General features: G+C 41.6%; 1 protein-coding gene across 1 annotated transcript in view; it reads right to left on the reverse strand.

Annotated features, from left to right (window-relative positions):
- oca2 (oculocutaneous albinism II) overlaps positions 1–25,941 on the reverse strand; it is a 187,140-nt gene that overhangs the window by 136,599 nt on the left and 24,600 nt on the right. Inside the window, exons 3-6 of the mRNA XM_041838659.2 lie at positions 21,362–21,463; positions 20,575–20,745; positions 6,561–6,618; positions 5,248–5,320 (exon numbers count right to left, since the gene is read on the reverse strand). Coding sequence (XP_041694593.1) covers positions 5,248–5,320; positions 6,561–6,618; positions 20,575–20,745; positions 21,362–21,463 — 404 coding nt within the window. The remainder of the gene's footprint in view (positions 1–5,247; positions 5,321–6,560; positions 6,619–20,574; positions 20,746–21,361; positions 21,464–25,941) is intronic.

A 25,941-nucleotide genomic window follows, 5' to 3' on the forward strand; every position in this document is an offset into this window, starting at 1 on the left:
TAGTAAACTTAACAGTACTATAGCTACGGTACTGTATGGGACTGATGTAGTAAACTTAACAGTACTATAGCTACGGTACTGTATGGGACTGATGTAGCTAAACTTAACAGTACTATAGCTACGGTACTGTATGGGACTGATGTAGTAAACTTAACAGTACTATAGCTACGGTACTGTATGGGACTGATGTAGTAAAACGTAACAGTACTATAGCTACGGTACTGTATGGGACTGATGTAGTAAACTTAACAGTACTATAGCTACGGTACTGTATGGGACTGATGTAGTAAACTTGAACAGTACTATAGCTACGGTACTGCATGGGACTGATGTAGTAAACTTAACAGTACTATAGCTACGGTACTGCATGGGACTGATGTAGTAAACTTAACAGTACTATAGCTACGGTACTGCATGGGACTGATGTAGTAAACTTAACAGTACTATGGCTACGGTACTGCATGGGACTGATGTAGTAAACTTAACAGTACTATAGCTACGGTACTGCATGGGACTGATGTAGTAAACTTAACAGTACTATAGCTACGGTACTGTATGGGACTGATGTAGTAAACTTAACAGTACTATAGCTACGGTACTGTATGGGACTGATGTAGTAAACTTAACAGTACTATAGCTACGGTACTGTATGGGACTGATGTAGTAAACTTAACAGTACTATAGCCACGGTACTGTATGGGACTGATGTAGTAAACTTAACAGTACTATAGCTACGGTACTGCATGGGACTGATGTAGTAAACTTAACAGTACTATGGCTACGGTACTGCATGGGACTGATGTAGTAAACTTAACAGTACTATAGCTCACGGTACTGTATGGGACTGATGTAGTAAACTTAACAGTACATAGCTACGGTACTGTATGGGACTGATGTAGTAAACTTAACAGTACTATAGCTACGGTACTGCATGGGACTGATGTAGTAAACTTAACAGTACTATAGCTACGGTACTGCATGGGACTGATGTAGTAAACTTAACAGTACTATAGCTACTGGTACTGCATGGGACTGATGTAGTAAACTTAACAGTACTATAGCTACGGTACTGCATGGGACTGATGTAGTAAACTTAACAGTACTATAGCTACGGTACTGTATGGGACTGATGTAGTAAACTTAACAGTACTATAGCTACGGTACTGTATGGGACTGATGTAGTAAACTTAACAGTACTATAGCTACGGTACTGTATGGGACTGATGTAGTAAACTTAACAGTACTATAGCTACGGTACTGTATGGGACTGATGTAGTAAACTTAACAGTACTATAGCTACGGTACTGTATGGGACTGATGTAGTAAACTTAACAGTACTATAGCTACGGTACTGTATGGGACTGATGTAGTAAACTTAACAGTACTATAGCTACGGTACTGTATGGGACTGATGTAGTAAACTTAACAGTACTATAGCTACGGTACTGTATGGGACTGATGTAGTAAACTTAACAGTACTATAGCTACGGTACTGTATGGGACTGATGTAGTAAACTTAACAGTACTATAGCTACGGTACTGTATGGGACTGATGTAGTAAACTTAACAGTACTATAGCTACGGTACTGTATGGGACTGATGTAGTAAACTTAACAGTACTATAGCTACGGTACTGTATGGGACTGATGTAGTAAACTTAACAGTACTATAGCTACGGTACTGCATGGGACTGATGTAGTAAACTTAACAGTACTATAGCTACGGTACTGTATGGGACTGATGTAGTAAACTTAACAGTACTATAGCTACGGTACTGCATGGGACTGATGTAGTAAACTTAACAGTACTATGGCTACGGTACTGCATGGGACTGATGTAGTAAACTTAACAGTACTATAGCTACGGTACTGTATGGGACTGATGTAGTAAACTTAACAGTACTATAGCTACGGTACTGTATGGGACTGATGTAGTAAACTTAACAGTACTATAGCTACGGTACTGCATGGGACTGATGTAGTAAACTTAACAGTACTATAGCTACGGTACTGTATGGGACTGATGTAGTAAACTTAACAGTACTATAGCTACGGTACTGTATGGGACTGATGTAGTAAACTTAACAGTACTATAGCTACGGTACTGTATGGGACTGATGTAGTAAACTTAACAGTACTATAGCTACGGTACTGCATGGGACTGATGTAGTAAACTTAACAGTACTATGGCTACGGTACTGCATGGGACTGATGTAGTAAACTTAACAGTACTATAGCTACGGTACTGCATGGGACTGATGTAGTAAACTTAACAGTACTATAGCTACGGTACTGTATGGGACTGATGTAGTAAACTTAACAGTACTATAGCTACGGTACTGCATGGGACTGATGTAGTAAACTTAACAGTACTATAGCTACGGTACTGTATGGGACTGATGTAGTAAACTTAACAGTACTATGGCTACGGTACTGCATGGGACTGATGTAGTAAACTTAACAGTACTATAGCTACGGTACTGCATGGGACTGATGTAGTAAACTTAACAGTACTATAGCTACGGTACTGTATGGGACTGATGTAGTAAACTTAACAGTACTATAGCTACGGTACTGTATGGGACTGATGTAGTAAACTTAACAGTACTATGGCTACGGTACTGCATGGGACTGATGTAGTAAACTTAACAGTACTATGGCTACGGTACTGCATGGGACTGATGTAGTAAACTTAACAGTACTATAGCTACGGTACTGCATGGGACTGATGTAGTAAACTTAACAGTACTATAGCTACGGTACTGTATGGGACTGATGTAGTAAACTTAACAGTACTATAGCTACGGTACTGTATGGGACTGATGTAGTAAACTTAACAGTACTATAGCTACGGTACTGTATGGGACTGATGTAGTAAACTTAACAGTACTATAGCTACGGTACTGTATGGGACTGATGTAGTAAACTTAACAGTACTATAGCTACGGTACTGTATGGGACTGATGTAGTAAACTTAACAGTACTATAGCTACGGTACTGTATGGGACTGATGTAGTAAACTTAACAGTACTATAGCTACGGTACTGTATGGGACTGATGTAGGTAAACTTAACAGTACTATAGCTACGGTACTGTATGGGACTGATGTAGTAAACTTAACAGTACTATAGCTACGGTACTGTATGGGACTGATGTAGTAAACTTAACAGTACTATAGCTACGGTACTGTATGGGACTGATGTAGTAAACTTAACAGTACTATAGCTACGGTACTGTATGGGACTGATGTAGTAAACTTAACAGTACTATAGCTACGGTACTGTATGGGACTGATGTAGTAAACTTAACAGTACTATAGCTACGGTACTGTATGGGACTGATGTAGTAAACTTAACAGTACTATAGCTACGGTACTGTATGGGACTGATGTAGTAAACTTAACAGTACTATAGCTACGGTACTGTATGGGACTGATGTAGTAAACTTAACAGTACTATAGCTACGGTACTGCATGGGACTGATGTAGTAAACTTAACAGTACTATAGCTACGGTACTGTATGGGACTGATGTAGTAAACTTAACAGTACTATAGCTACGGTACTGCATGGGACTGATGTAGTAAACTTAACAGTACTATGGCTACGGTACTGCATGGGACTGATGTAGTAAACTTAACAGTACTATAGCTACGGTACTGTATGGGACTGATGTAGTAAACTTAACAGTACTATAGCTACGGTACTGTATGGGACTGATGTAGTAAACTTAACAGTACTATAGCTACGGTACTGCATGGGACTGATGTAGTAAACTTAACAGTACTATAGCTACGGTACTGTATGGGACTGATGTAGTAAACTTAACAGTACTATAGCTACGGTACTGTATGGGACTGATGTAGTAAACTTAACAGTACTATAGCTACGGTACTGTATGGGACTGATGTAGTAAACTTAACAGTACTATAGCTACGGTACTGTATGGGACTGATGTAGTAAACTTAACAGTACTATAGCCACGGTACTGCATGGGACTGATGTAGTAAACTTAACAGTACTATGGCTACGGTACTGCATGGGACTGATGTAGTAAACTTAACAGTACTATAGCTACGGTACTGTATGGGACTGATGTAGTAAACTTAACAGTACTATAGCTACGGTACTGTATGGGACTGATGTAGTAAACTTAACAGTACTATAGCTACGGTACTGCATGGGACTGATGTAGTAAACTTAACAGTACTATAGCTACGGTACTGTATGGGACTGATGTAGTAAACTTAACAGTACTATGGCTACGGTACTGCATGGGACTGATGTAGTAAACTTAACAGTACTATAGCTACGGTACTGCATGGGACTGATGTAGTAAACTTAACAGTACTATAGCTACGGTACTGTATGGGACTGATGTAGTAAACTTAACAGTACTATAGCTACGGTACTGCATGGGACTGATGTAGTAAACTTAACAGTACTATAGCTACGGTACTGCATGGGACTGATGTAGTAAACTTAACAGTACTATAGCTACGGTACTGTATGGGACTGATGTAGTAAACTTAACAGTACTATAGCTACGGTACTGTATGGGACTGATGTAGTAAACTTAACAGTACTATAGCTACGGTACTGTATGGGACTGATGTAGTAAACTTAACAGTACTATAGCTACGGTACTGTATGGGACTGATGTAGTAAACTTAACAGTACTATAGCTACGGTACTGTATGGGACTGATGTAGTAAACTTAACAGTACTATAGCTACGGTACTGTATGGGACTGATGTAGTAAACTTAACAGTACTATAGCTACGGTACTGTATGGGACTGATGTAGTAAACTTAACAGTACTATAGCTACGGTACTGTATGGGACTGATGTAGTAAACTTAACAGTACTATAGCTACGGTACTGTACATTTACATTTACATTTTAGTCATTTGGCAGACGCTCTTATCCAGAGCGACTTACAGTTAGTGAATACATATATATATATATATTTTTTATACTGGCCCCCGTGGGAAACGAACCCACAACCCTGGCGTTGCAAACGCCATGCTCTATCAACTGAGCTACATCCCTGCCGGCCATTCCCTCCCCTACCCTGGACGACGCTGGGCCAATTGTGCGCCGACCATGAGTCTCCCGGTCGCGGCCGGCTGCGACAGAGCCTGGATTCGAACCAGGATCTCTAGTGGCACAGTTAGCACTGCGATGCAGTGCCTTAGACCACTGCGCCACTCAGGAGTTACTGTATGGGACTGATGTAGTAGAAGGATACAGAAGCTCTCTGTAGGGGAAACAGCCAGCATCCTCCATGGGTTGTCTCTGTCTGGATACATACTGAAGAACAACTGGAGAAACACACACACAGAAACACACACACAGACACAGAAACACACACACACACAGAAACACACACACAGAAACACACACACAGAAACACACACACAGACACAGAAACACACACACACACAGAAACACACACACAGAAACACACACACAGAAACACACACACAGACACAGAAACACACACACACACAGAAACACACACACAGAAACACACACACACAGAAACACACACACACAGAAACACACACACACAGAAACACACACACACAGAAACAACACACACACAGAAACAACACACACACACACACACAGAAACACACACACACACAGAAACACACACACACACACAGAAACACACACACACAGAAACACACACACACAGAAACACACACACACAGAAACACACACACACACACACACACACACACAGAAACAACACACACACACACACACAGAAACACACACACACACACACACAGAAACACACACACAGACACAGAAACACACACACACACAGAAACACACACACACAGAAACACACACACACAGAAACACACACACACACACACACACACACAGAAACAACACACACACACACACACACACAGAAACACACACACACACACACAGAAACACACACACACACACAGAAACACACACACACACACACACACACACAGAGAGAAACACACACACACACAGAAACAACACACACACACAGAAACACACACAGTAACACACAGAAACACACACACACAGAAACAACACACACACACAGAAACACACACACACACAGAAACACACACACACACACACACACAGAAACACACACACACACACACACAGAAACATACACACACACAGAAACACACACACACACAGAAACACACACACACACACAGAAACACACACACACACACAGAAACAACACACACACAGAAACACACACACACACAGAAACACACACACACACACACACACACACACACACACACACAGAAACACACACACACACAGAAACACACACACACACAGAAACACACACACACACACAGAAACACACACACACACACAGAAACACACACACACACACAGAAACACACTCAGCATTTAGAGATCCAAAACCAAACTAAACAGTATGAAGCTGTTACTTTCTCTAGACATCTTGAATGAACTGATATTGACACATTATAATCAATATGACATCTTGATGAGTCATCTGTCACAAGACAATCAACTTACAGACATGAGGACGACAAGGGTGAAGATACAGGCGATTTTAAAGGTTGAGAGGCAAGATCTGAAAGAAGAATAACCCAGTATTAGATATAGTGTACTGGGTGATATAGCCTTTTATATAGTGTACTGGGTGATATAGCCTTTTATATAGTGTACTGGGTGATATAGCCTTTATATAGTGTACTGGGTGATATAGCCTTTATATAGTGTACTGGGTGATATAGCCTTTATATAGTGTACTGGGTGATATAGCCTTTTATATAGTGTACTGGGTGATATAGCCTTTATATAGTGTACTGGGTGATATAGCCTTTATATAGTGTACTGGGTGATATAGCCTTTATATAGTGTACTGGGTGATATAGCCTTTATATAGTGTACTGGGTGATATAGCCTTTATATAGTGTACTGGGTGATATAGCCTTTATATAGTGAACTGGGTGATATAGCCTTTTATATAGTGTACTGGGTGATATAGCCTTTTATATAGTGTACTGGGTGATATAGCCTTTTATATAGTGTACTGGGTGATATAGCCTTTTATATAGTGTACTGGGTGATATAGCCTTTTACAGTTTTTTACAATCACTTTGGCACTAATTTCAGAACCTTGACGTCATTTTTCAAAACTCTAGACACAAAACTCACAACCAATGATCAAAATGCACATTTTTCAAAACTCTAACACTTTTTTCAATTGCTTGGATACAATACACATAAAACTAAGATCATTTGTTCATTTAACAAAAGTCACCTGTTCAATATGACACAACTTAACATCAAAGTACTACTATTTCAAAAGGCAATTCACACATTACATTTCAGATGAGTGTCTATTGATTTCATTACAATTATCCAACTATCAATTGACACAACTGCTCAAAATGATAAGTAACTGTTGCATTGCTCTTAATGCATAGTTGTATGGAAACAGACAAACAATATTCCATGTTTAGATCATGAGAGTTTCAAAGTAATGAGATTCATTGTCACCAATTAGCGTGGAGCATGAACCAATTAGACTACATTATCTATGGATGTAATATTTCATCATCATTCTTTATCAGACACCGTTTCTATGGTCCCCTTGTAACCTTCCTTGATGAGCTCGATCAGGTCTGTAGAGCTGGTGGCGTGACCTATGTCATTGTGTGGGATAATGTCAGGTTCCACCATGCTCATATGGTGCAAGCATGGTTTCAGGCCCATGCACAATTCACCACCCTGTATTTACCCCCATACTCTCCTTTCCTTAACCCGATTGAGGAATTTTTCTCCACATGGAGATGGAAGGTTTATGACAGGCGCCCTCATGAACAAGTCACTCTTCTCCAGGCCATGGATGACGCATGCAATGACATCACGGCAGACCAGTGACAGGCCTGGATTCGCCATGCCCGAAGGTTTTTTCCAAGATGTTTGGCTAATGAAAACATCCATTGTGATGTAGATGAGAACCTGTGGCCAAATCCACAAGACAGAGTTGATGAAAATGTAGAAGTACAGTAATCACTCCTATGTTTTGCTTTTTACAGTACAAGCAAGCAAGTTGAGGAACACTGCATTTGATGTTTTACAGTACTGTATTGTTTTTCATCAATATATTTCAGATTTTGTTCAATGATTCCACTGTGTCTGTGGTATTCTCTCTACTACTGCAGTACTTTTACAGGGATGTATTTACATGTAGTACCATAATGAAACATGTATCACCTGTTTTGTACTACAATATTTAATGATCGTACGAACAATGACACAGTGAAACTATCGGTTGCTTGTGTGTGGGTGATCTAAATTAACGTTTCATTGGTATTTCACAATAAATTTGTTTTTTGAACCAATGATTGTGCAAGTGCAAGATTTCTTTAAAGATATGAATGCACAATGCAATGTTTTGAACATTGGACAGCCTGTGTTACAAGTGATGACCGTTTTGAGTTTTGTGTCTAGAGTTTTGAAAAATGACGTCAAGGTTCTGAAATTAGTGCCAAAGTGATTGTAAAAAACTGTATATAGTGTACTGGGTGATATAGCCTTTTATATAGTGTACTGGGTGATATAGCCTTTTATATAGTGTACTGGGTGATATAGCCTTTTATATAGTGTACTGGGTGATATAGCCTTTTATATAGTGTACTGGGTGATATAGCCTTTATATAGTGTACTGGGTGATATAGCCTTTATATAGTGTACTGGGTGATATAGCCTTTATATAGTGTACTGGGTGATATAGTTTATATAGTGTACTGGGTGATATAGCCTTTTATATAGTGTACTGGGTGATATAGCCTTTTATATAGTGTACTGGGTGATATAGCCTTTTATATAGTGTACTGGGTGATATAGCCTTTTATATAGTGTACTGGGTGATATAGCCTTTTATATAGTGTACTGGGTGATATAGCCTTTTTGAGACAGAGAAAAATGGCCTCATGTCTGCTACCTATATTATTATTTTAATATTTTGACTTATCTATTTTTTACTTAACACTTTTTTTCTTAAAACTGCATTGTTGGTTAAGGGCTTGTAAGTAAGCATTTCACTGTGAGGTCTACACCTGTTGTATTCGGCGCATGTGGCAAATAAAATTTGATTTGATTTTTGTCAGCTTCTCCGTCCTAGAGTGGGAGATCAACCATTTTCAGGCCCAGGGACATGTACAAGTCTGTGGTGACCTAAATGCCAGAACTGGACAAGAACCTGACACTCTCAGCACACAGGGGGACAAACACCTACCTGGAGGTGACAGCATTCCCTCCCAAATATGCCCCCCTAGACACAACTATGACAAAACAACCAACAAAAACAGGTCACAACTCCTGCAGCTCTGTCGATGGGTCTGTACATAGATACATAGATGGTAGGCTTCGAGTGGACTCTTATGATAGGTCCACCTACAAGGGTTTTTAGACATTTTTGCAGCTACTCTTCCTGGGGTACGGCAAAATTAAGGCAGTTATACAATTTTAAAAACATTACAATACATTCATTACAGAATTCACAACACACTAAGTGTGTTCCCTCTGGCCACTACTCCAATACCACATATCTACAACACAACAACCATGTGTACGTGTGTATAGTGCGTGTGTTATCGTGTGTGTGTGTGCATGTGTCTGTGTCTATGTTTGTGTTGCTTCACAGTCCCCGCTGTTCCATAAGGTGTATTTTTTTCAGTTTTTTTAATCTAATTGTACTGCTTGCATCAGTTACCTGATGTGGAATAGACTTCCATGTAGAGATTGACAAGCATATTATTAATGTTTGCTCTCCGTGTACATCCAAGGTCCAGCCGTGCTGCCCTGTTCTGAGCCAATTGTAATTTTCCGAGGTCCCTCTTTGTGGCACCTGACCACACGACTGAACAGTAGTCCAGGTGCGACAAAACTAGGGCCTGTAAGACCTGCCTTGTTGATAGTGCTGTTAAGAATGTAGAGCAGCACTTTATTATAGACAGACTTCTCCCCATCTTAGCTACTGTTGTATCAATATATTTTGACCATGACAGTTTACAATCTAGGGTTACTCCAAGCAGTTTAGTCAACTCAACTTGCTCAATTTCCACATTATTTATTACAAGATTGAGTTGAGCATTTAGGGTTTAGTGAATTATTTATACCAAACTATTTAGGACTAATTTATTTATTGCCACCCATTCTGAAACCAACTGCAGCTCTTTGTTATGTGTTGCAGTAATTTCAGTTGCCATAGTAGCTGACGTGTATAGTGTTGAGTCATCCGCATACATAGACAGACTGGCTTTACTCAAAGCCAGTGGCATGTTGTTAGTAAAGATGGAAAAAAGTAAGGGGCCTAGACAGCTGCCCTGGGGAATTCCTGATTCTACCTGGATTATGTTGGAGAGGCTTCCATTAAAGAACACACACTGTTCTGTTAGACAGGTAACTCTTTATCCACATTATAACAGGGTGTGTAAAGCCATAACACATACGTTTTTCCAGCAGCAGACTATGATCGATAATGTCAAAAGCCGCACTGAAGTCTAACAAAACAGCCCCCACAATCTTTTTATCATCAATTTCTCTCAGCCAATCATCAGCTATTTGTGTAAGTGCTGTGCTTGTTGAATGTCCTTCCCTATAAGCATGCGGAAAGTCTGTTGTCAATTTGTTTACTGTAAAATAGCATTGTATCTGGTCAAACACCATTTCTTCCAACACTTTCCTTAGGGTTGGTAACAGGTTGATTGGTCTGCTATTTGAGCCAGTAAAGGGGGCTTTACTATTCTTAGGTAGCGGAATGACTTTTGCTTCCCTCCAGGCTTGAGGGCACACACTTTCTAGCAGGCTTAAATTGAAGATATGGCAAATAGGAGTGGCAATATCGTCCGCTATTATCCTCAGTAATTTTCCATCCATGTTGTCAGACCCCAGACCCCGGTGGCTTGTCATAATTTTTTCACCTCTTCCACACTCACTTTACGGAATTCAAAATTACAATGTTTGTCTTTCATAATTTGGTCAGATATACAGTTGAAGTCGGAAGTTTGCATACACTTAGGTTGGAGTCATTAAAACTCGTTTTTCAACCACTCCACACATTTCTTGTTAACAAACTATAGTTTTGGCAAGTCGGTTAGGACATCTACTTTGTGCATGACACAAGTCATTTTTCCAACAATTGTTTACAGACAGATTATTTCACTTATAATTCACTGTATCACAATTCCAGTGGGTCAGAAGTTTACATACACTAAGTTGACTGTGCCTTTAAACAGCTTGGAAAATTCCAGAAAATGATGTCATGGCTTTAGAAGCTTCTGATAGGCTAATTGACATCATTTGAGTCAATTGTAGGTGTACCTGTGGATGTATTTCAAGGCCTACCTTCAAACTCAGTGCCTCTTTGTTTGACATCATGGGAAAATCAAAAGAAAAAAATGTGTAGACCTCCACAAGTCTGGTTCATCCTTGGGAGCAATTTCCAAATGTCTGAAGGTACCACGTTCATCTGTACAAACAATAAACACCATGGGACCACGCAGCCGTCATACCGCTCAGGAAGGAGACGCGTTCTGTCTCCTAGAGATGAACGTACTTTGGTGCGAAAAGTGCAAATCAGTCCCAGAACAACAGCAAAGGAGCTTGTGAAGATGCTGGAGGAAACAGGTATAAAAGTATCTATATCCACAGTAAAACAAGTCCTATATCGACATAACCTGAAAGGCCACTCAGCAAGGAAGAAGCCACTGCTCCAAAACTGCCATAAAAAGCCAGACTACGGTTTGCAACTCCACATGGGGACAAAGATCTAACTTTTTGGAGAAATGTCCTCTGGTCTGATGAAACAAAAATAGAACTGTTTGGCCATAATGACCATTGTTATGTTTGGAGGAAAAAGGGGAAGGCTTGCAAGCCGAAGAACACCATCCCAACCGTGAAGCACGGGGGTGGCAGCATCATGCTGTGGGGGTGCTTTGCTGCAGGAGGGACTGGTGCACTTCACAAAATAGATGGCATCATGAGGAAGGAAAATTATGTGGATATATTGAAGCAACATCTCAAGACATCAGTCAGGAAGTTAAAGCTTGATCGTAAATGGGTCTTCCAAATGGACAATGACCCCAAGCATACTTCCAAAGTTGTGGCAAAATGGCTTAAGGACAACAAAGTCAAGGTATTGGAGTGGCCATCACAAAGCCCTGACCTCAATCCTATAGAAAATGTGTGGGCAGAACTGAAAAAGCGTGTGCGAGCAAGGAGGCCTACAAACCTGACTCAGTTACACCAGCTCTGTCAGGAGGAATGGGCCAACATTCCCCCAACTTATTGTGGGAAGCTTGTGGAAGGCTACCCGAAATGTTTGACCCAAGTTAAACTACATAAAGGCAATGCTACCAAATACTCATTGAGTGTATGTAAACTTCTGACCCACTGGGAATGCGATGAAAGAAATAAAAGCTGAAATAAATCATTCTCTCTATTATTATTCTGACATTTCACATTCTTAAAATAAAGTGGTGATCCTAACTGACCTAAAACAGGGAATTTTTACTAGGATTAAATGTCAGAAATTGTGAAAAACTGTGTTTAAATTTATTTGGCTAAGGTGTATGTAAACTTCCGACTTCAACTGTACTTGGATGTGTAGTGTCAGCGTTTGTTGCTGGCATGTCATGCCTAAGTTTGCTAATCTTGCCAGTGAAAAAATCAGTAAAGTAGTTGGCAATATCAGTTGGTTTTGTGATGAATGAGCCATCTGATTCCATGAATGATGGCGCAGAGTTTGCCTTTTTTCCCAAAATGTAATTTAAGGTGCTCCAAAGCTCTTTACTATCATTGTTTATGTCATTTATCTTTGTTTCATAGTGTAGTTTCTTCTTCTTTTTATTCAGTTTAGTCACATGATTTCTCAATTTGCAGTACGTTTGCCAATCGGTTGTGCAGCCAGACTTATTTGCCATTCCTTTTGCCTCATCCCTCTCAACCATACCATTTTTAAATTCCTCCTCAATCCATGGGGATTTAACAGTTTTTACAGTAATTTTCTTAATGGGTGCATGCTTATTAGTAACTGGGACAAGCAATTTCATAAATGTGTCAAGTGCAACGTCTGGTTGTTCCTCATTACACACCACGGACCAACAAATATTATTTACATCAACAACATAGGAATCACTACAAAACGTATTGTATGACCTCTTATACACTATATTAGGCCCAGCCTTTGGAACTTTGGTTTTCCTAGATATGGCTACTATATTGTGATCACTACAGCCGATGGATTTGGATACTGCTTTCAAGCATATTTCTGCAGCATTAGTAAAGATGTGATCAATACATGTTGATGATTTCATTCCTGTGCTGTTTGTAACTACCCTGGTAGGTTGACTGATAACCTGAATCAGGTTGTAGGCACTGGTTACAGTTTGAAGCTTTTTTTTTAGTGGGCAGCTTGCCTGTTTTCATTGCTTTACTGGGAAGCTTAGCAGAAGTAGATGTTCTCATGTTATTTATGTTAGTGCAGATGGCTCCCCTGGCAAATGAAGTCAGGGCAACACCGGCCAGTCGGATAACGACAAACAACAAGACGGAGATGCATCCAACATGCACGAACGCCGTCCAGCCACCGGCGTAGAAAAGGTAAACATTCCACTCTGCGTTTTCCAAGCAAACAATTGCCGCATTGGAACTATGAGTGATCCAGTTTGTCCCGAAAGAAAGCGACAGCACTGGAACCGTTCATTTACCTCTCCAGACAAAGCGGGCTCCATTGGAAAACTCATCTGGGTCTAACGTCGTTAGCTTGGTGGCTAACGTTAGCAGCTTAGCTAGGTTAGCGACTCTATCAAGGAGACTTTAACCTGTCAGTTAAGCAGGATTCCGGGACAAGAAATAGCGGTCCTAGCTGTTAAAAGCTAACGGCGTCACGGAATCCATGCAAAAACAAGTTCGGTATTTATGTTTAACAAAGATTGGTTATGTTTTAGTTAAAATAACAAACCGAGTGTTTCCAGTATACAGTGTTCAGCTGCACACTGATGACGTCAGATATCTGAGATACAACTGTGGGAATCATTGGAGTCAACATGATTTGGAAAGGCACACACCTGTCTATATGAAGGTCCCACAGTTGACAGTGCATGTCAGAGCAAAAACCAAGCCATGAGATCGAAGGAATTGTCCGTAGAGCTCCGAGACAGGATTGTGTCGAGGCACAGATCAGGTGAAGGGTGCCAAAACATTTCTGCAGCATTGAAGGTCACCAAGAACACAGTGGCCTCCATCATTCTTAAATGGAAGAAGTTTGGAACCACCAAGACTCTTCCTAGAGCTGGCCGCACGGCCAAACTGAGAAATCGGAGGAGAAGGGCCTTGGTCAGGGAGGTGACCAAGAACCCGATGGTCACTCTGACAGAGCTCAAGAGTTTGTCTGTGGAGATGGGAGAACCTTCCAGAAGGACAACCATCTATGCAGCACTCCACCAATCAGGCCTTTAAGGTAGAGTGGCCAGACGGAAGCCACTCCTCAACTCTTTTCTGAATTTTGATAATTAGTGGGTATCGGCCTAATTCTGCTCTGCATGCATTATTTGGTGTTTTACGTTGTACACTGGCTCCAGGCCATCTATAAATCACTGCTAGGCAAATCCCCGCCTTATCTTAGCTCATTGGTCACCATAGCAACACCCACCCGTAATATGCGCTCCAGCAGGTATATCTCACTGGTCATCCCCAAAGCCAACACCTCCTTTGGCCGCCATTCCTTCCAGTTCTCTGCTGCCAATGACTGGAACAAATTGCAAAAATCTCTGAAGATGGAGACACTTATCTCCCTCACTAACTTTAAGCATCAGTTGTCAGAGCACCTTACCGATCACTGCACCTGTACACAGCCCATCTGAAATTAGCCCGCCCAACTACCTCATCCCTATATTGTTATTTATTTTGCTCATTTGTACCCCAGTATCTCTATTTGCACATCATCTCTTGCACATCTATCATTCCAGTGTTAATACTAATTGTAATTATTTTGCACTATAGCCTATTTATTGCCTTACCTCCATAACTTGCTACATTTGCACACACTGTATATATATTTATTTCTGTTGTATTTTTGACTTTGTTTTGTTTTACCCCATATGTAACTCTGTGTTGTTGTTTTTATCGCACTGCTTTGCTTTATCTTGGCCAGGTCGCAGTTGTAAATGAGAACTTGTTCTCAACTGGCTTACCTGGTTAAATAAAGGTGAAATAAAAAATATTTAGCAGAATTCTGCATGCAGAGTCTCAATTTGGTGTTTGCCCCATTTTGTGAATTCTTGGTTGGTGAGCGGACCCCAGACCTCACAACCATAAAGGGCAATGGGTTCTATAACAGATTGAAGTATTTTTTGCCAGATCCTAATTGGTTTATCAAATGTTATGTTCCTTTTGATGGCATAGAAGGCCCTTCTTGCCTTGTCTCTCAGATCGTTCACAGCTTTGTGGAACTTAACTGTGGCACTGATGTTTAGGCCGAGGTATGCACAGTTTTTTGTGTGCTCTAGGGCAACTGTGTCTCAACCTTTTTTGGAACACCATTATTTTTGTCTTACTGAGATTTACTGTCAGTGCACAGGTCTGACAGAATCTGTGCAGAAAATCTAGGTGCTGCTGTAAGCCCGCCTTGGTTGAGGACAGAAGCACCAGATCATCAGCAAACAGTAGACATTTGACTTCAGATTCTAGTAGGGTGATGCCGGGTGCTGCAGACTGTTCTAGTGCCCTCGCCAATTAGTTGATATATATGTTTTAGAGGGTGGGGCTTAAGCTGCATCCCAGTCTCACCCCACGGCCCTGTGGAAAGAAATGTGTATTTTTTCTGCCAATTTTATCCGCACACTTATTTGTGTACATGGATTTTATAACGTTGTATGTTTTTCCCCCAACCCCACTTTCCATCAATTTGTATAGCAGAAAAAAAAGCTTTTTTGAAATCAACAAAGCATGAGAAGACTTTGCCTTTATTTTGGTTTGTTTATATGTCCATTAGGATGTGCAGGGTGACTACGTGGTCTGTCGTATGGTAATTTGGAAAAAAGCCAATTTGACATTTGCTCAGTATATTGTTTTCACAGAGGAAATATACGAGTCTGCTGATAATGATACTGCAGAGGATTTTCCCAAGGTTGCTGTTGACGCGTGTCCCACAGTAGTTATTGGGGTCAAATCTGTCTCTACTTTTGTGGATTGGAGTGATCAGTCCTTGGTTCCAAATATTGGGGAAGATGCCAGGGCTAAGGATGATGTTAAAGAGTTTAAGTATAGCCAATTGGAATTTGTGGTCTGTATATTTTATCATTTCATTTAGGATACTATCAACACCACAGGCCTTTTTTGGTTGGAGGGTTTGTTTGCCCCCGTCTTTCTCTCTCAGGACCTGAGCCCTAGGACCATGCCTCAGGACTACCTGGCCTGATGACTCCTGGCTGTCCCCAGTCCACCTGGTCGTGCTGCTGCTCCAGTTTCCACTGTTCTGCCTGCGGCTATGGAACCCTGACCTGTTCACCAGATGTGCTACCTTGTCCCGGACCTGCTGTTTCCGAACCTCTCCCTCCCTCCCTCCCTCCCTCCCTCCCTCCCTCCCTCTCTACCACTCCTGCTGTCTCAACCTCTGAATGCTCGGCTATGAAAAGACAACTGACATTTACTCCTGAGGTGCTGACCTGTTGCACCCTCTACAACCACTGTGATTATTATTTGATTATGCTGGTCATCTATGAACGTTTGAACATCTTGAAGAACGATCTGGCCTTAATAATGGCCATGTATTCTTATAATCTCCCCCTGGCACAACCAGAAGAGGACTGGCCACCCCTCAGAGCCTGGTTCCTCTCTAGGTTTCTTCTTTGGTTCCTGCCTTTCTAGGGAGTTTTTCCTAGCGACCGTGCTTCTACATCTGCATTGCTACTGTTTGGGGTTTTAGGCTGGGTTCCTGTATAGCCCTTTGTGACTTCTGCTGATGTAAAAAGGGCTTTATAAACACATTTCATTTGATTTGACAAACATTGGCTGTAGAATGGCCTTACTGAAGAGCTCAGTGACTTTCAACGTGGCACCATCATAGGATGCCACCTTTTCCCTACAAGTCAGTTCGTCAAATTTCTGCCCTGCTAGAGCTGCCCCAGTCAACTGGAAGTGCTGTTATTGTGAAGTGGAAAAGTCTAGGAGCTCGTGGTAGGCCACACAAGCTCACAGAACGGGACCGCTGAGTGCTGAAGAGCGTATCGCGTAAAAATCGTCTGTCCTCTGGAAGCAACGTCAGCACAAGAACTGTTCGTCGGGAGCTTCATGAAATGGGTTTCCATGACCGAGCAGCTGCACACAAGCCTAAGATCACCATGTGCTGGAGTGGTGTAAAGCTCACTGCCAATGGACTCTGTAGCAGTGGAAATGCGTTCTCTGGAGTGATGAGTCACGCTTCACCATCTGGCAGTCCGATGGACGAATCTGGGTTTGGCAGATGCCAGGAGAATGCTACATGCCGCAATGCATAGTGCCAACTGTAAAGTTTGGTGGAGGAGGAATAATGGTCTGAGGCTGTTTTTCATGGTTCGGCTAAGCCCCTTAGTTCCAGTGAAGTGAAATCTTAACACTACAGCATACAATGCATACAATGACATTCTAGACGATTCTGTGTTTCCAACTTTGTGGCAACAGTTTGGGGAAGGCCCTTCCCTGTTTCAGCATGACAATGCCCCCGTGCACAAAGCCAGGTCCATACAGAAATGGTTTGTCGAGATCGGTGTGAAAGAACTTGACTAGCTTGCGCAGAGCCCTGACCTCAACCACATCGAACACCTTTGGGATGAATTGGAATGCCGACTGCGAGCCAGGCCTAATCGCCCAACATCAGTACCCCAACTTCGCTTATGCTCTCGTGGCTGAATGGAAGCAAGTCCATTGAAACATCTAGTGGAAAGCCTTCCCAGAAGAGTGGAGGCTGTTATAGCAGCAAAGGGGGGACCAACTCCATATTAATGCCCATTATTTTGGAATGAGATATTCGATGATCAGGTGTCCACATACTTTTGGTCATGTAGTTTATCTGGGCTGAAAAAACAAGCTCTACAGGTAATTTCTGATTGGCTGTCAATGAACTGATATAGAAAGGAAGAAGGGCTTTTTTTATCAAAAGACAAATTAAAATTGACATACTACTTAATACCTGGCTCAAAATATTCAAATCTACAATTGAACCAACTGCCCTATATGGAAGTGTGGGGCCACTAACCAATCAATACTTTAAAAAATGGGAAAAACATCCAATTGAAATCTTGCATGTAGAATTCTGCAAAAACATTCTTAGAGTACAGAGAAAAGCCCCAGATAACGCAGGACAGAATTAAGCCAATATCCATTTGTAATTCATATCCAAAAACGAGCCATCAAATTCTATAACCACCTAAAAACAAGTGACCCCCACTCCTATCACTACAAAGCCTTGAAATGCCAAGAGGAACACAGAGAAATGTCCCCTCATCCAGCTAGTCCTGACGCTAAGTTCACTAACCACTACCAACCCAATAAAGGACAGCACCAAACTATAACCAAACAAAGATAAAATGACTGTATATTAGACCTATTATATATTATATATACCTATTGGGAAAACATTACAAAATCCCAAAGTAAACTTCAATGCTATTTAGCACTAAACAGGCTATCTAACCACTGTGACTGATAGAAAACTGAGGAAATTTTTGAAAATGTATAGACTCAGTGAGCATAGCCTTGCTATTGAGAGAGGCTGCCATAGGCCTCAAGAAAATACAGGCTTTCTCAAGAGAAGACTGGCTATGTGCCCACTGCCCACAAAATTAGGTGGAAACTGAGTTACACTTCCTAATCTCCTATCAAATGTATGACAATATAACATTTTACATTTGAGTCATTTAGCAGACGCTCTTATCCAGAGCGACTTACAGGAGCAATTAGGGTTAAGTGCCTTGCTCAAGGGCACATCAACAGATTTTTCACCTAGTCGGCTCGGGGATTAGAACCAGAGACCTTTCGGTTACTGGCACAACGCTCACAACCACTAAGCTACCTGCCGCCCCAGGTATAAATGACACATATTTCCTCAGATTACAAGGACCCCAAAATAATTTGAAAACAAATCAAATATTGACACGCTCCTGTATCTGTTCGGTGAAATACCGCAGTGTGAAATCATCGCAGCAAAATGTGTGACCTGGAGTAACAAGGGTAACCATTGGAGGGTAAACTCCAAAGGCCTGTATTTATCTGTTGATTTATTTTCCCTTGCCATTTGTACTTCTACTTTTTGCACAGACAACACACGCTCTCGCACACACGGCAACTTGCTGAGAGGGCCCTAGTGGAGCCAACTTGCTGAGAGGGACCTAGTGGAGCCAACTTGCTGAGAGGGACCTAGTGAAGCCAACTTGCTGAGAGGGACCTAGTGGAGCTAACTTGCTGAGAGGGACCTAGTGGAGCCAACTTGCTGAGAGGGACCTAGTGGAGCCAACTTGTTGAGAGGGACCTAGTGGAGCCAACTTGCTGAGAGGGACCTAGTGGAGCCAACTTGCTGAGAGGGACCTAGTGGAGCCAACTTGCTGAGAGGGACCTAGTGGAGCCAACTTGCTGAGAGGGCCCTAGTGGAGCCAACTTGCTGAGAGGGACCTAGTGGAGCCAACTTGCTGAGAGGGACCTAGTGGAGCCAACTTGCTGAGAGGGACCTAGTGGAGCCAACTTGCTGAGAGGGACCTAGTGGAGCCAACTTGCTGAGAGGGACCTAGTGGAGCCAACTTGCTGAGAGGGACCTAGTGGAGCCAACTTGCTGAGAGGGCCCTAGTGGAGCCAACTTGCTGAGAGGGACCTAGTGGAGCCAACTTGCTGAGAGGGACCTAGTGGAGCCAACTTGCTGAGAGGGACCTAGTGGAGCCAACTTGCTGAGAGGGACCTAGTGGAGCCAACTTGCTGAGAGGGACCTAGTGGAGCCAACTTGCTGAGAGGGCCCTAGTGGAGCCAACTTGCTGAGAGGGCCCTAGTGGAGCCAACTAGTTGAATTAGTCTGTAAACTATCGTCTCTTCATTTATAGGCTATTTTCTATTTTATTTAGTTGGGCGTATAGACTTGACAGCCTGTACAGGTTCAGACCGATACACTTGTTTCTGTGTTTTTTTTATTTAAATGTTTACATTCTAGTCATTTTAGCGATTTACAGTTAGTGAGTGCACACATATTTTTTTTTTCATACTGGCCCCCCGTGAGAATTGAACCCACAACCCTGGCGTTGCAAACACCATGCTCTACCAACTGAGCTACACGGGACTTTTTCTACATAGTTAATAATTTAACATTTCAAACGGCTTTCTCGTTTGAAACTTTTTGTGTGTTTCATGTTAACTGTTAATTTGTGATTGTTTATATCACTTGTTTTGGCAATGTTAACATATCATTTCCATGCCAATAAATCTATTTGAATTGAATTAAATTCACAGAGAGTGAGAGACAAAGACAGCAACAGAGACGGAGAGATGAGCTTACCTCAGGCTGTTGGAGAGTTGGAAGTTTAGGTGTAGGTCCAGAGCGTCTTTCTCTGTGGAGGAAGATCGTGACAGGCTAGTGACCTCACTCCCCAGACGACACCTCCTCTCCAGCTCCATACTGCTGTTGTCCCACGTCTCCTCCCCCTCATACAGCGTCATGTACGTTATACTGGAAATATAATACCAATTAATTAATGAACTAATCAACACTGGAAATACCACAGGCAACAACAAACATCACAGTGAATGTACTCGATGCAAATGTGTTGCAAAATTCAATCACATTAAATACAACACAACAAAAGACCCCAGTTATCTGACCTATCTATAATAATGTACATCACATCTATAATAATGTACAACACATCTATAATGACAACACAGCTATAATAATGTACAGTTTTTTCGGAAAGTTTTCAGACCCCTTGACTTTTTCCACATTTTGTTACGTTACAGGCTTGTTATACAATGGATTAAATTGTTTTTTCCCCTCATCAATCTACACACAATACCCCGTAATGACAAAGCAAAAATTGTTTTTTTTAGAAATCTTAGCAAATGGCAGCGATTACAGCCTCGATTCTTCTTGGGTATGTTGAAGAACATTAGGTATCACCTAGGAGCTGATTAGAAGCTGGCTCTTTTAGGAGAAGAACATTAGGTATTTATCTCCATTTGTAAAATGTATGCATGCATGTGCATGTCAATTGTATACAATTCAACATACGCACAGAACTGCTGTGATACCAAAGGCTCTTTCTGAGAACCAATAAAACCTAACTTACCTGTCATCTTGGGAGAACCTGATGAGGGGAGATTTCTCTGTGTGGTTGGAGTTGGTCTGGTTGGTCTTTCCCTTCAGAAAGTTGACCACACTGAAGCTCTGTCTGGAGAACAAACACAAAACATAGATCCAACTGAAGTGAAGAAACAAATTCAAAGTTTAAACAATCAGTTTTTGATGCACAAACTTTCATCAGAAAAGTGAAAACAGTGCAGCCTGTGTGGTGAACTTTAACCTGTCTGTTTTACATGGGAGGTCGGGGGCCCCCCCATATAGCACATGAACACGTCATAAGCAATGTCAAAATGTGTAGAATTGCAGGAAAGTAGCTTTAAAACTGCAACATTTTCTGTCATCCTCACGGCAAAACGTGAAGAACAGCATGATAAACTATAAAAAAGAAAATAATTGCAGGAAATTATCTTTAAAAACGAAACAAATTAAAATAACCATGTCACGTGCCCTCCTCAGCCATTTTAGTAAAGATGGAATAATCTGTATAATAATCTGTATAATAATCTGTATGATAATCTGTATAATAATCTGTATAATATTGTGCATAATAATCTGTATAATATTGTGTATAATAATCTGTATAATATTGTGTATAATAATCTGTATAATAATCTGTATAATAATCTGTATAATAATCTGTATAATAATCTGTATAATAATCTGTATAATAATCTGTATAATATTGTGTATAATAATCTGTATAATAATCTGTATAATAATCTGTATAATATTGTGTATAATAATCTGTATAATAATCTGTATAATATTGTGTATAATAATCTGTATAATAATATGTATAATAATCTGTATAATATTGTGTATAATAATCTGTATAATAATCTGTATAATAATCTGTATAATATTGTGTATAATAATCTGTATAATAATCTGTGTAATATTGTGTATAATAATCTGTATAATAATCTGTATAATATTGTGTATAATAATCTGTATAATATTGTGTATAATAATCTGTTTAATAATCTGTATAATATTGTGTATAATAATCTGTATAATAATCTGTATAATATTGTGTATAATAATCTGTATAATATTGTGTGTTGCCGTGAATTCATTTTGGACTTGGGAACTCTGAAGAGATCCCTGGTGGCATATGTATGGGTGTCTGAGCTGTATGTTATTTGACTATGCAGGCAATCTGGAATTTTCATCACAGTAATATTTATCATAAAAACTGGAAGAGAAGCAGTTAATCTCTCGTCGACCCTCAACCAGGAAAGACCAGAGCCTGAACAACTTGTACAGTAGATTTTTGTGATGTCTTTTTATAACAGACGTACCCCTCCCCATCTTCACAACAACTTTGTCAATATGGCTTGACCATGATAACTGACCATCCAATGTTAAACCTAGGAGTTCAGTTTCCTCATCTTGCTCAATGGTCACACCCTTTATGCACAACTCCAGTTGAGGTTCATGTCTAAGAGAACGTTTTGAACCAAATACAATGCTTTTAGTTTTAGATGTATTTAAGACCAGTTCATTATTTATCCCCCATTCTGATACTGACTGTGAGAATTTCAGTGAGCTCACTGGCTTTGAGTGCTGACATGTAGAGAGTGGAATCATCCATATATATATAGTCATTCTAGATGTGTGTGAGACTAGTGGCAAATGATTTGTCATGCCAAGGTTCTGTGCCCTCTGGGAGGTCGACACTGTGGAGTTGGCAACCGTCTTGGAGTGGGGGCAGGCCTTCCCAGGGAGGAAGAGCAGCTCCATCTTGTTAAGGTTGAGCTTGAGGTGGTGGTTCGACATCCAAGCTGAGATATCTGCCAGGTACACAGAGATGCGTGTCGCCACCTGGGTGTCAGAAGGGGCAAAGAAGAAGAGTAGTTGAGTGTCATCCGCATAGCAATGATAGGGGGAGACCATGTGAGGATATGACAGAGCAGAGTGACTTGGTGTATAGAGAGAAGAGAAGAGGGCCTAGAACCGAGCCCTGGGAGATGTAGTGCAGACACAGATTAATCTCCACGTCACCTGGTAAGAGAGGCCTGCCAGGTAGGATGCAATCCAAGAGAGGTGGAGAGAGAGGTGGCGAGGAGGATCTGATGGTTCATGGTGTCAAAGGCAGTGGATACCGGTCTGTAGTTGTTGACGCCAGAGAGGGTCAAGTGTTGGTTTCTTGAGGAGGGGAGGGACTCTGGCCATTTTGAAAGTCAGAAGCGTCGCAGCCAGTAGTCAGAGATGAGTTGATGAGGGAAGTGAGGAATGGAGAAGGTCTCCAGAGATGGTCTGGAGAAAGGAGGAGGGGATGGGGTCGAACGAGCAGGTTGTTGGGCTTCCGGATATCACTAGTCGCAGGATTTCATCTGGAGAGAGTTTCAGCTTTCAAGTTTTAATGTCACGTGCACAAGTACAGTGAAATGCCTTTCTTGCAAGCTGGTTGGTTAGCTACCTGCAGATTCATGCAGGGTAGTAATGTCATGAGTTGGGATTATGGATAATTGTTTAGCTAACTAGCTACATGTCTTAACAAAAGACTCCACTATGCAAGTATCCATTTCAATAGAATGTCACTGCGACAACTGTTGATAGACGTAGCTGGTAAATTCGCTCTGGCTATCTACTCCGATTTCAGAGCACTCTCGTCTGAGTGTGCCAGAGCGCAGAATAACTGACGAATTTACGAACGCTCAACACCAGTTGAATATGACCTGTGTCAGTAAACGTGGGCAAAAAAGCGTAAATTGTTGCCAGCGGCACAGTTGCAGTCACCAACGCTCTGGATAACATAAAAACAGCCTAACCAGCTCTGCTAGAGCGAGTAGATTGGTCAGTGAGCTGTTCTCTCATTTGTGTCTGGAAGTAGCTAGCAAGCTAGCCAACATTAGCCAGTTAGCTTGGGTGCTTGACTGCTGTTGTTAGGACAGAATGCTCGGATCAACCCTTAAAGAGATGGGTGGTGCTAAAGCTTAAGCGGGTGAGAACGATGCTGAATGGGTGTAGACAAAGAAGAGCTCTCCAGTCGGTACCAAAACATTCAAAGGCCATTTTCTCAAAAGGGAGGTTACAAGTTTATCAACTTTCAAAGCAGAATTACTTTCCCATTGTTCCTCAACTGTAGTGTATGATATATCATTTTCTAGCTCTGAGTCTCTACTTTTATCCAATGTAAAAAACAAAATTTCAAATTTTGCTACATAAGACCGAATCGAGCCGGTCGGTCACATATTAACAATGTGCAGGGATACTGGAATGATAGAGGTAGATATGTATAGGGGTAAGGTAACTAGGCATCAGGATATATGATAAACAGAGTAGCAGCAGCATGATGATTGTTTGTGAGTGTGTGTAGAGTCAGTGTAAATGTGTGTGCATGTTATGTGTGTGTTGGAGTATTAGAGTGCGTGAGTGTGTAGAGTCCTCTCAGTGTGTAGAGTCCTGTCAGTGTGTAGAGTCCTGTGAGTGTGTAGAGTCCTGTCAGTGTAGAGTCCTGTCAGTGTGTAGAGTCCTGTCAGTGTGTAGAGTCCTGTCAGTGTGTAGAGTCCTGTCAGTGTGTAGAGTCCTGTGAGTGTGTAGAGTCCTGTCAGTGTGTAGAGTCCTGTCAGTGTGTAGAGTCCCGTCAGTGTGTAGAGTCCTGTGAGTGTGTAGAGTCCTGTCAGTGTGTAGAGTCCTGTGAGTGTGTAGAGTCCTGTCAGTGTAGAGTCCTGTCAGTGTGTAGAGTCCTGTCAGTGTGTAGAGTCCTGTGAGTGTGTAGAGTCCTGTCAGTGTGTAGAGTCCTGTCAGTGTGTAGAGTCCCGTCAGTGTGTAGAGTCCTGTCAGTGTGTAGAGTCCTGTCAGTGTGTAGAGTCCTGTCAGTGTGTAGAGTCCTGTCAGCGTGTAGAGTCCTGTCAGCGTGTAGAGTCCTGTCAGTGTGTAGAGTCCTGTCAGTGTGTAGAGTCCTGTCAGTGTGTAGAGTCCTGTCAGTGTAGAGTCCTGTCAGTGTAGGGTCCTGTCAGTGTGTAGAGTCCTGTCAGTGTGTAGAGTCCTGTCAGTGTATAGAGTCCTGTCAGTGTATAGAGTCCTGTCAGTGTGTAGAGTCCTGTCAGTGTGTAGAGTCCTGTGAGTGTGTAGAGTCCTGTCAGTGTGTAGAGTCCTGTCAGTGTGTAGAGTCCTGTCAGTGTATAGAGTCCTGTCAGTGTGTAGAGTCCTGTCAGTGTGTAGAGTCCTGTCAGTGTGTAGAGTCCTGTCAGTGTGTAGAGTCCTGTCAGTGTGTAGAGTCCTGTCAGTGTGTAGAGTCCTGTCAGTGTATAGAGTCCTGTCAGTGTGTAGAGTCCTGTCAGTGTGTAGAGTCCTGTCAGTGTGTAGAGTCCTGTCAGTGTATAGAGTCCTGTCAGTGTGTAGAGTCCTGTCAGTGTGTAGAGTCCCGTCAGTGTGTAGAGTCCTGTCAGTGTGTAGAGTCCTGTCAGTGTGTAGAGTCCTGTCAGCGTGTAGAGTCCTGTCAGTGTGTAGAGTCCCGTCAGTGTGTAGAGTCCTGTGAGTGTAGAGTCCTGTCAGTGTGTAGGGTCCTGTCAGGGTGTAGAGTCCTGTCAGTGTGTAGAGTCCTGTGAGTGTGTAGAG

Source organism: Coregonus clupeaformis, chromosome 20 (assembly GCF_020615455.1).
Source record: "Coregonus clupeaformis isolate EN_2021a chromosome 20, ASM2061545v1, whole genome shotgun sequence".
Lineage (NCBI taxonomy): Eukaryota > Metazoa > Chordata > Actinopteri > Salmoniformes > Salmonidae > Coregonus > Coregonus clupeaformis.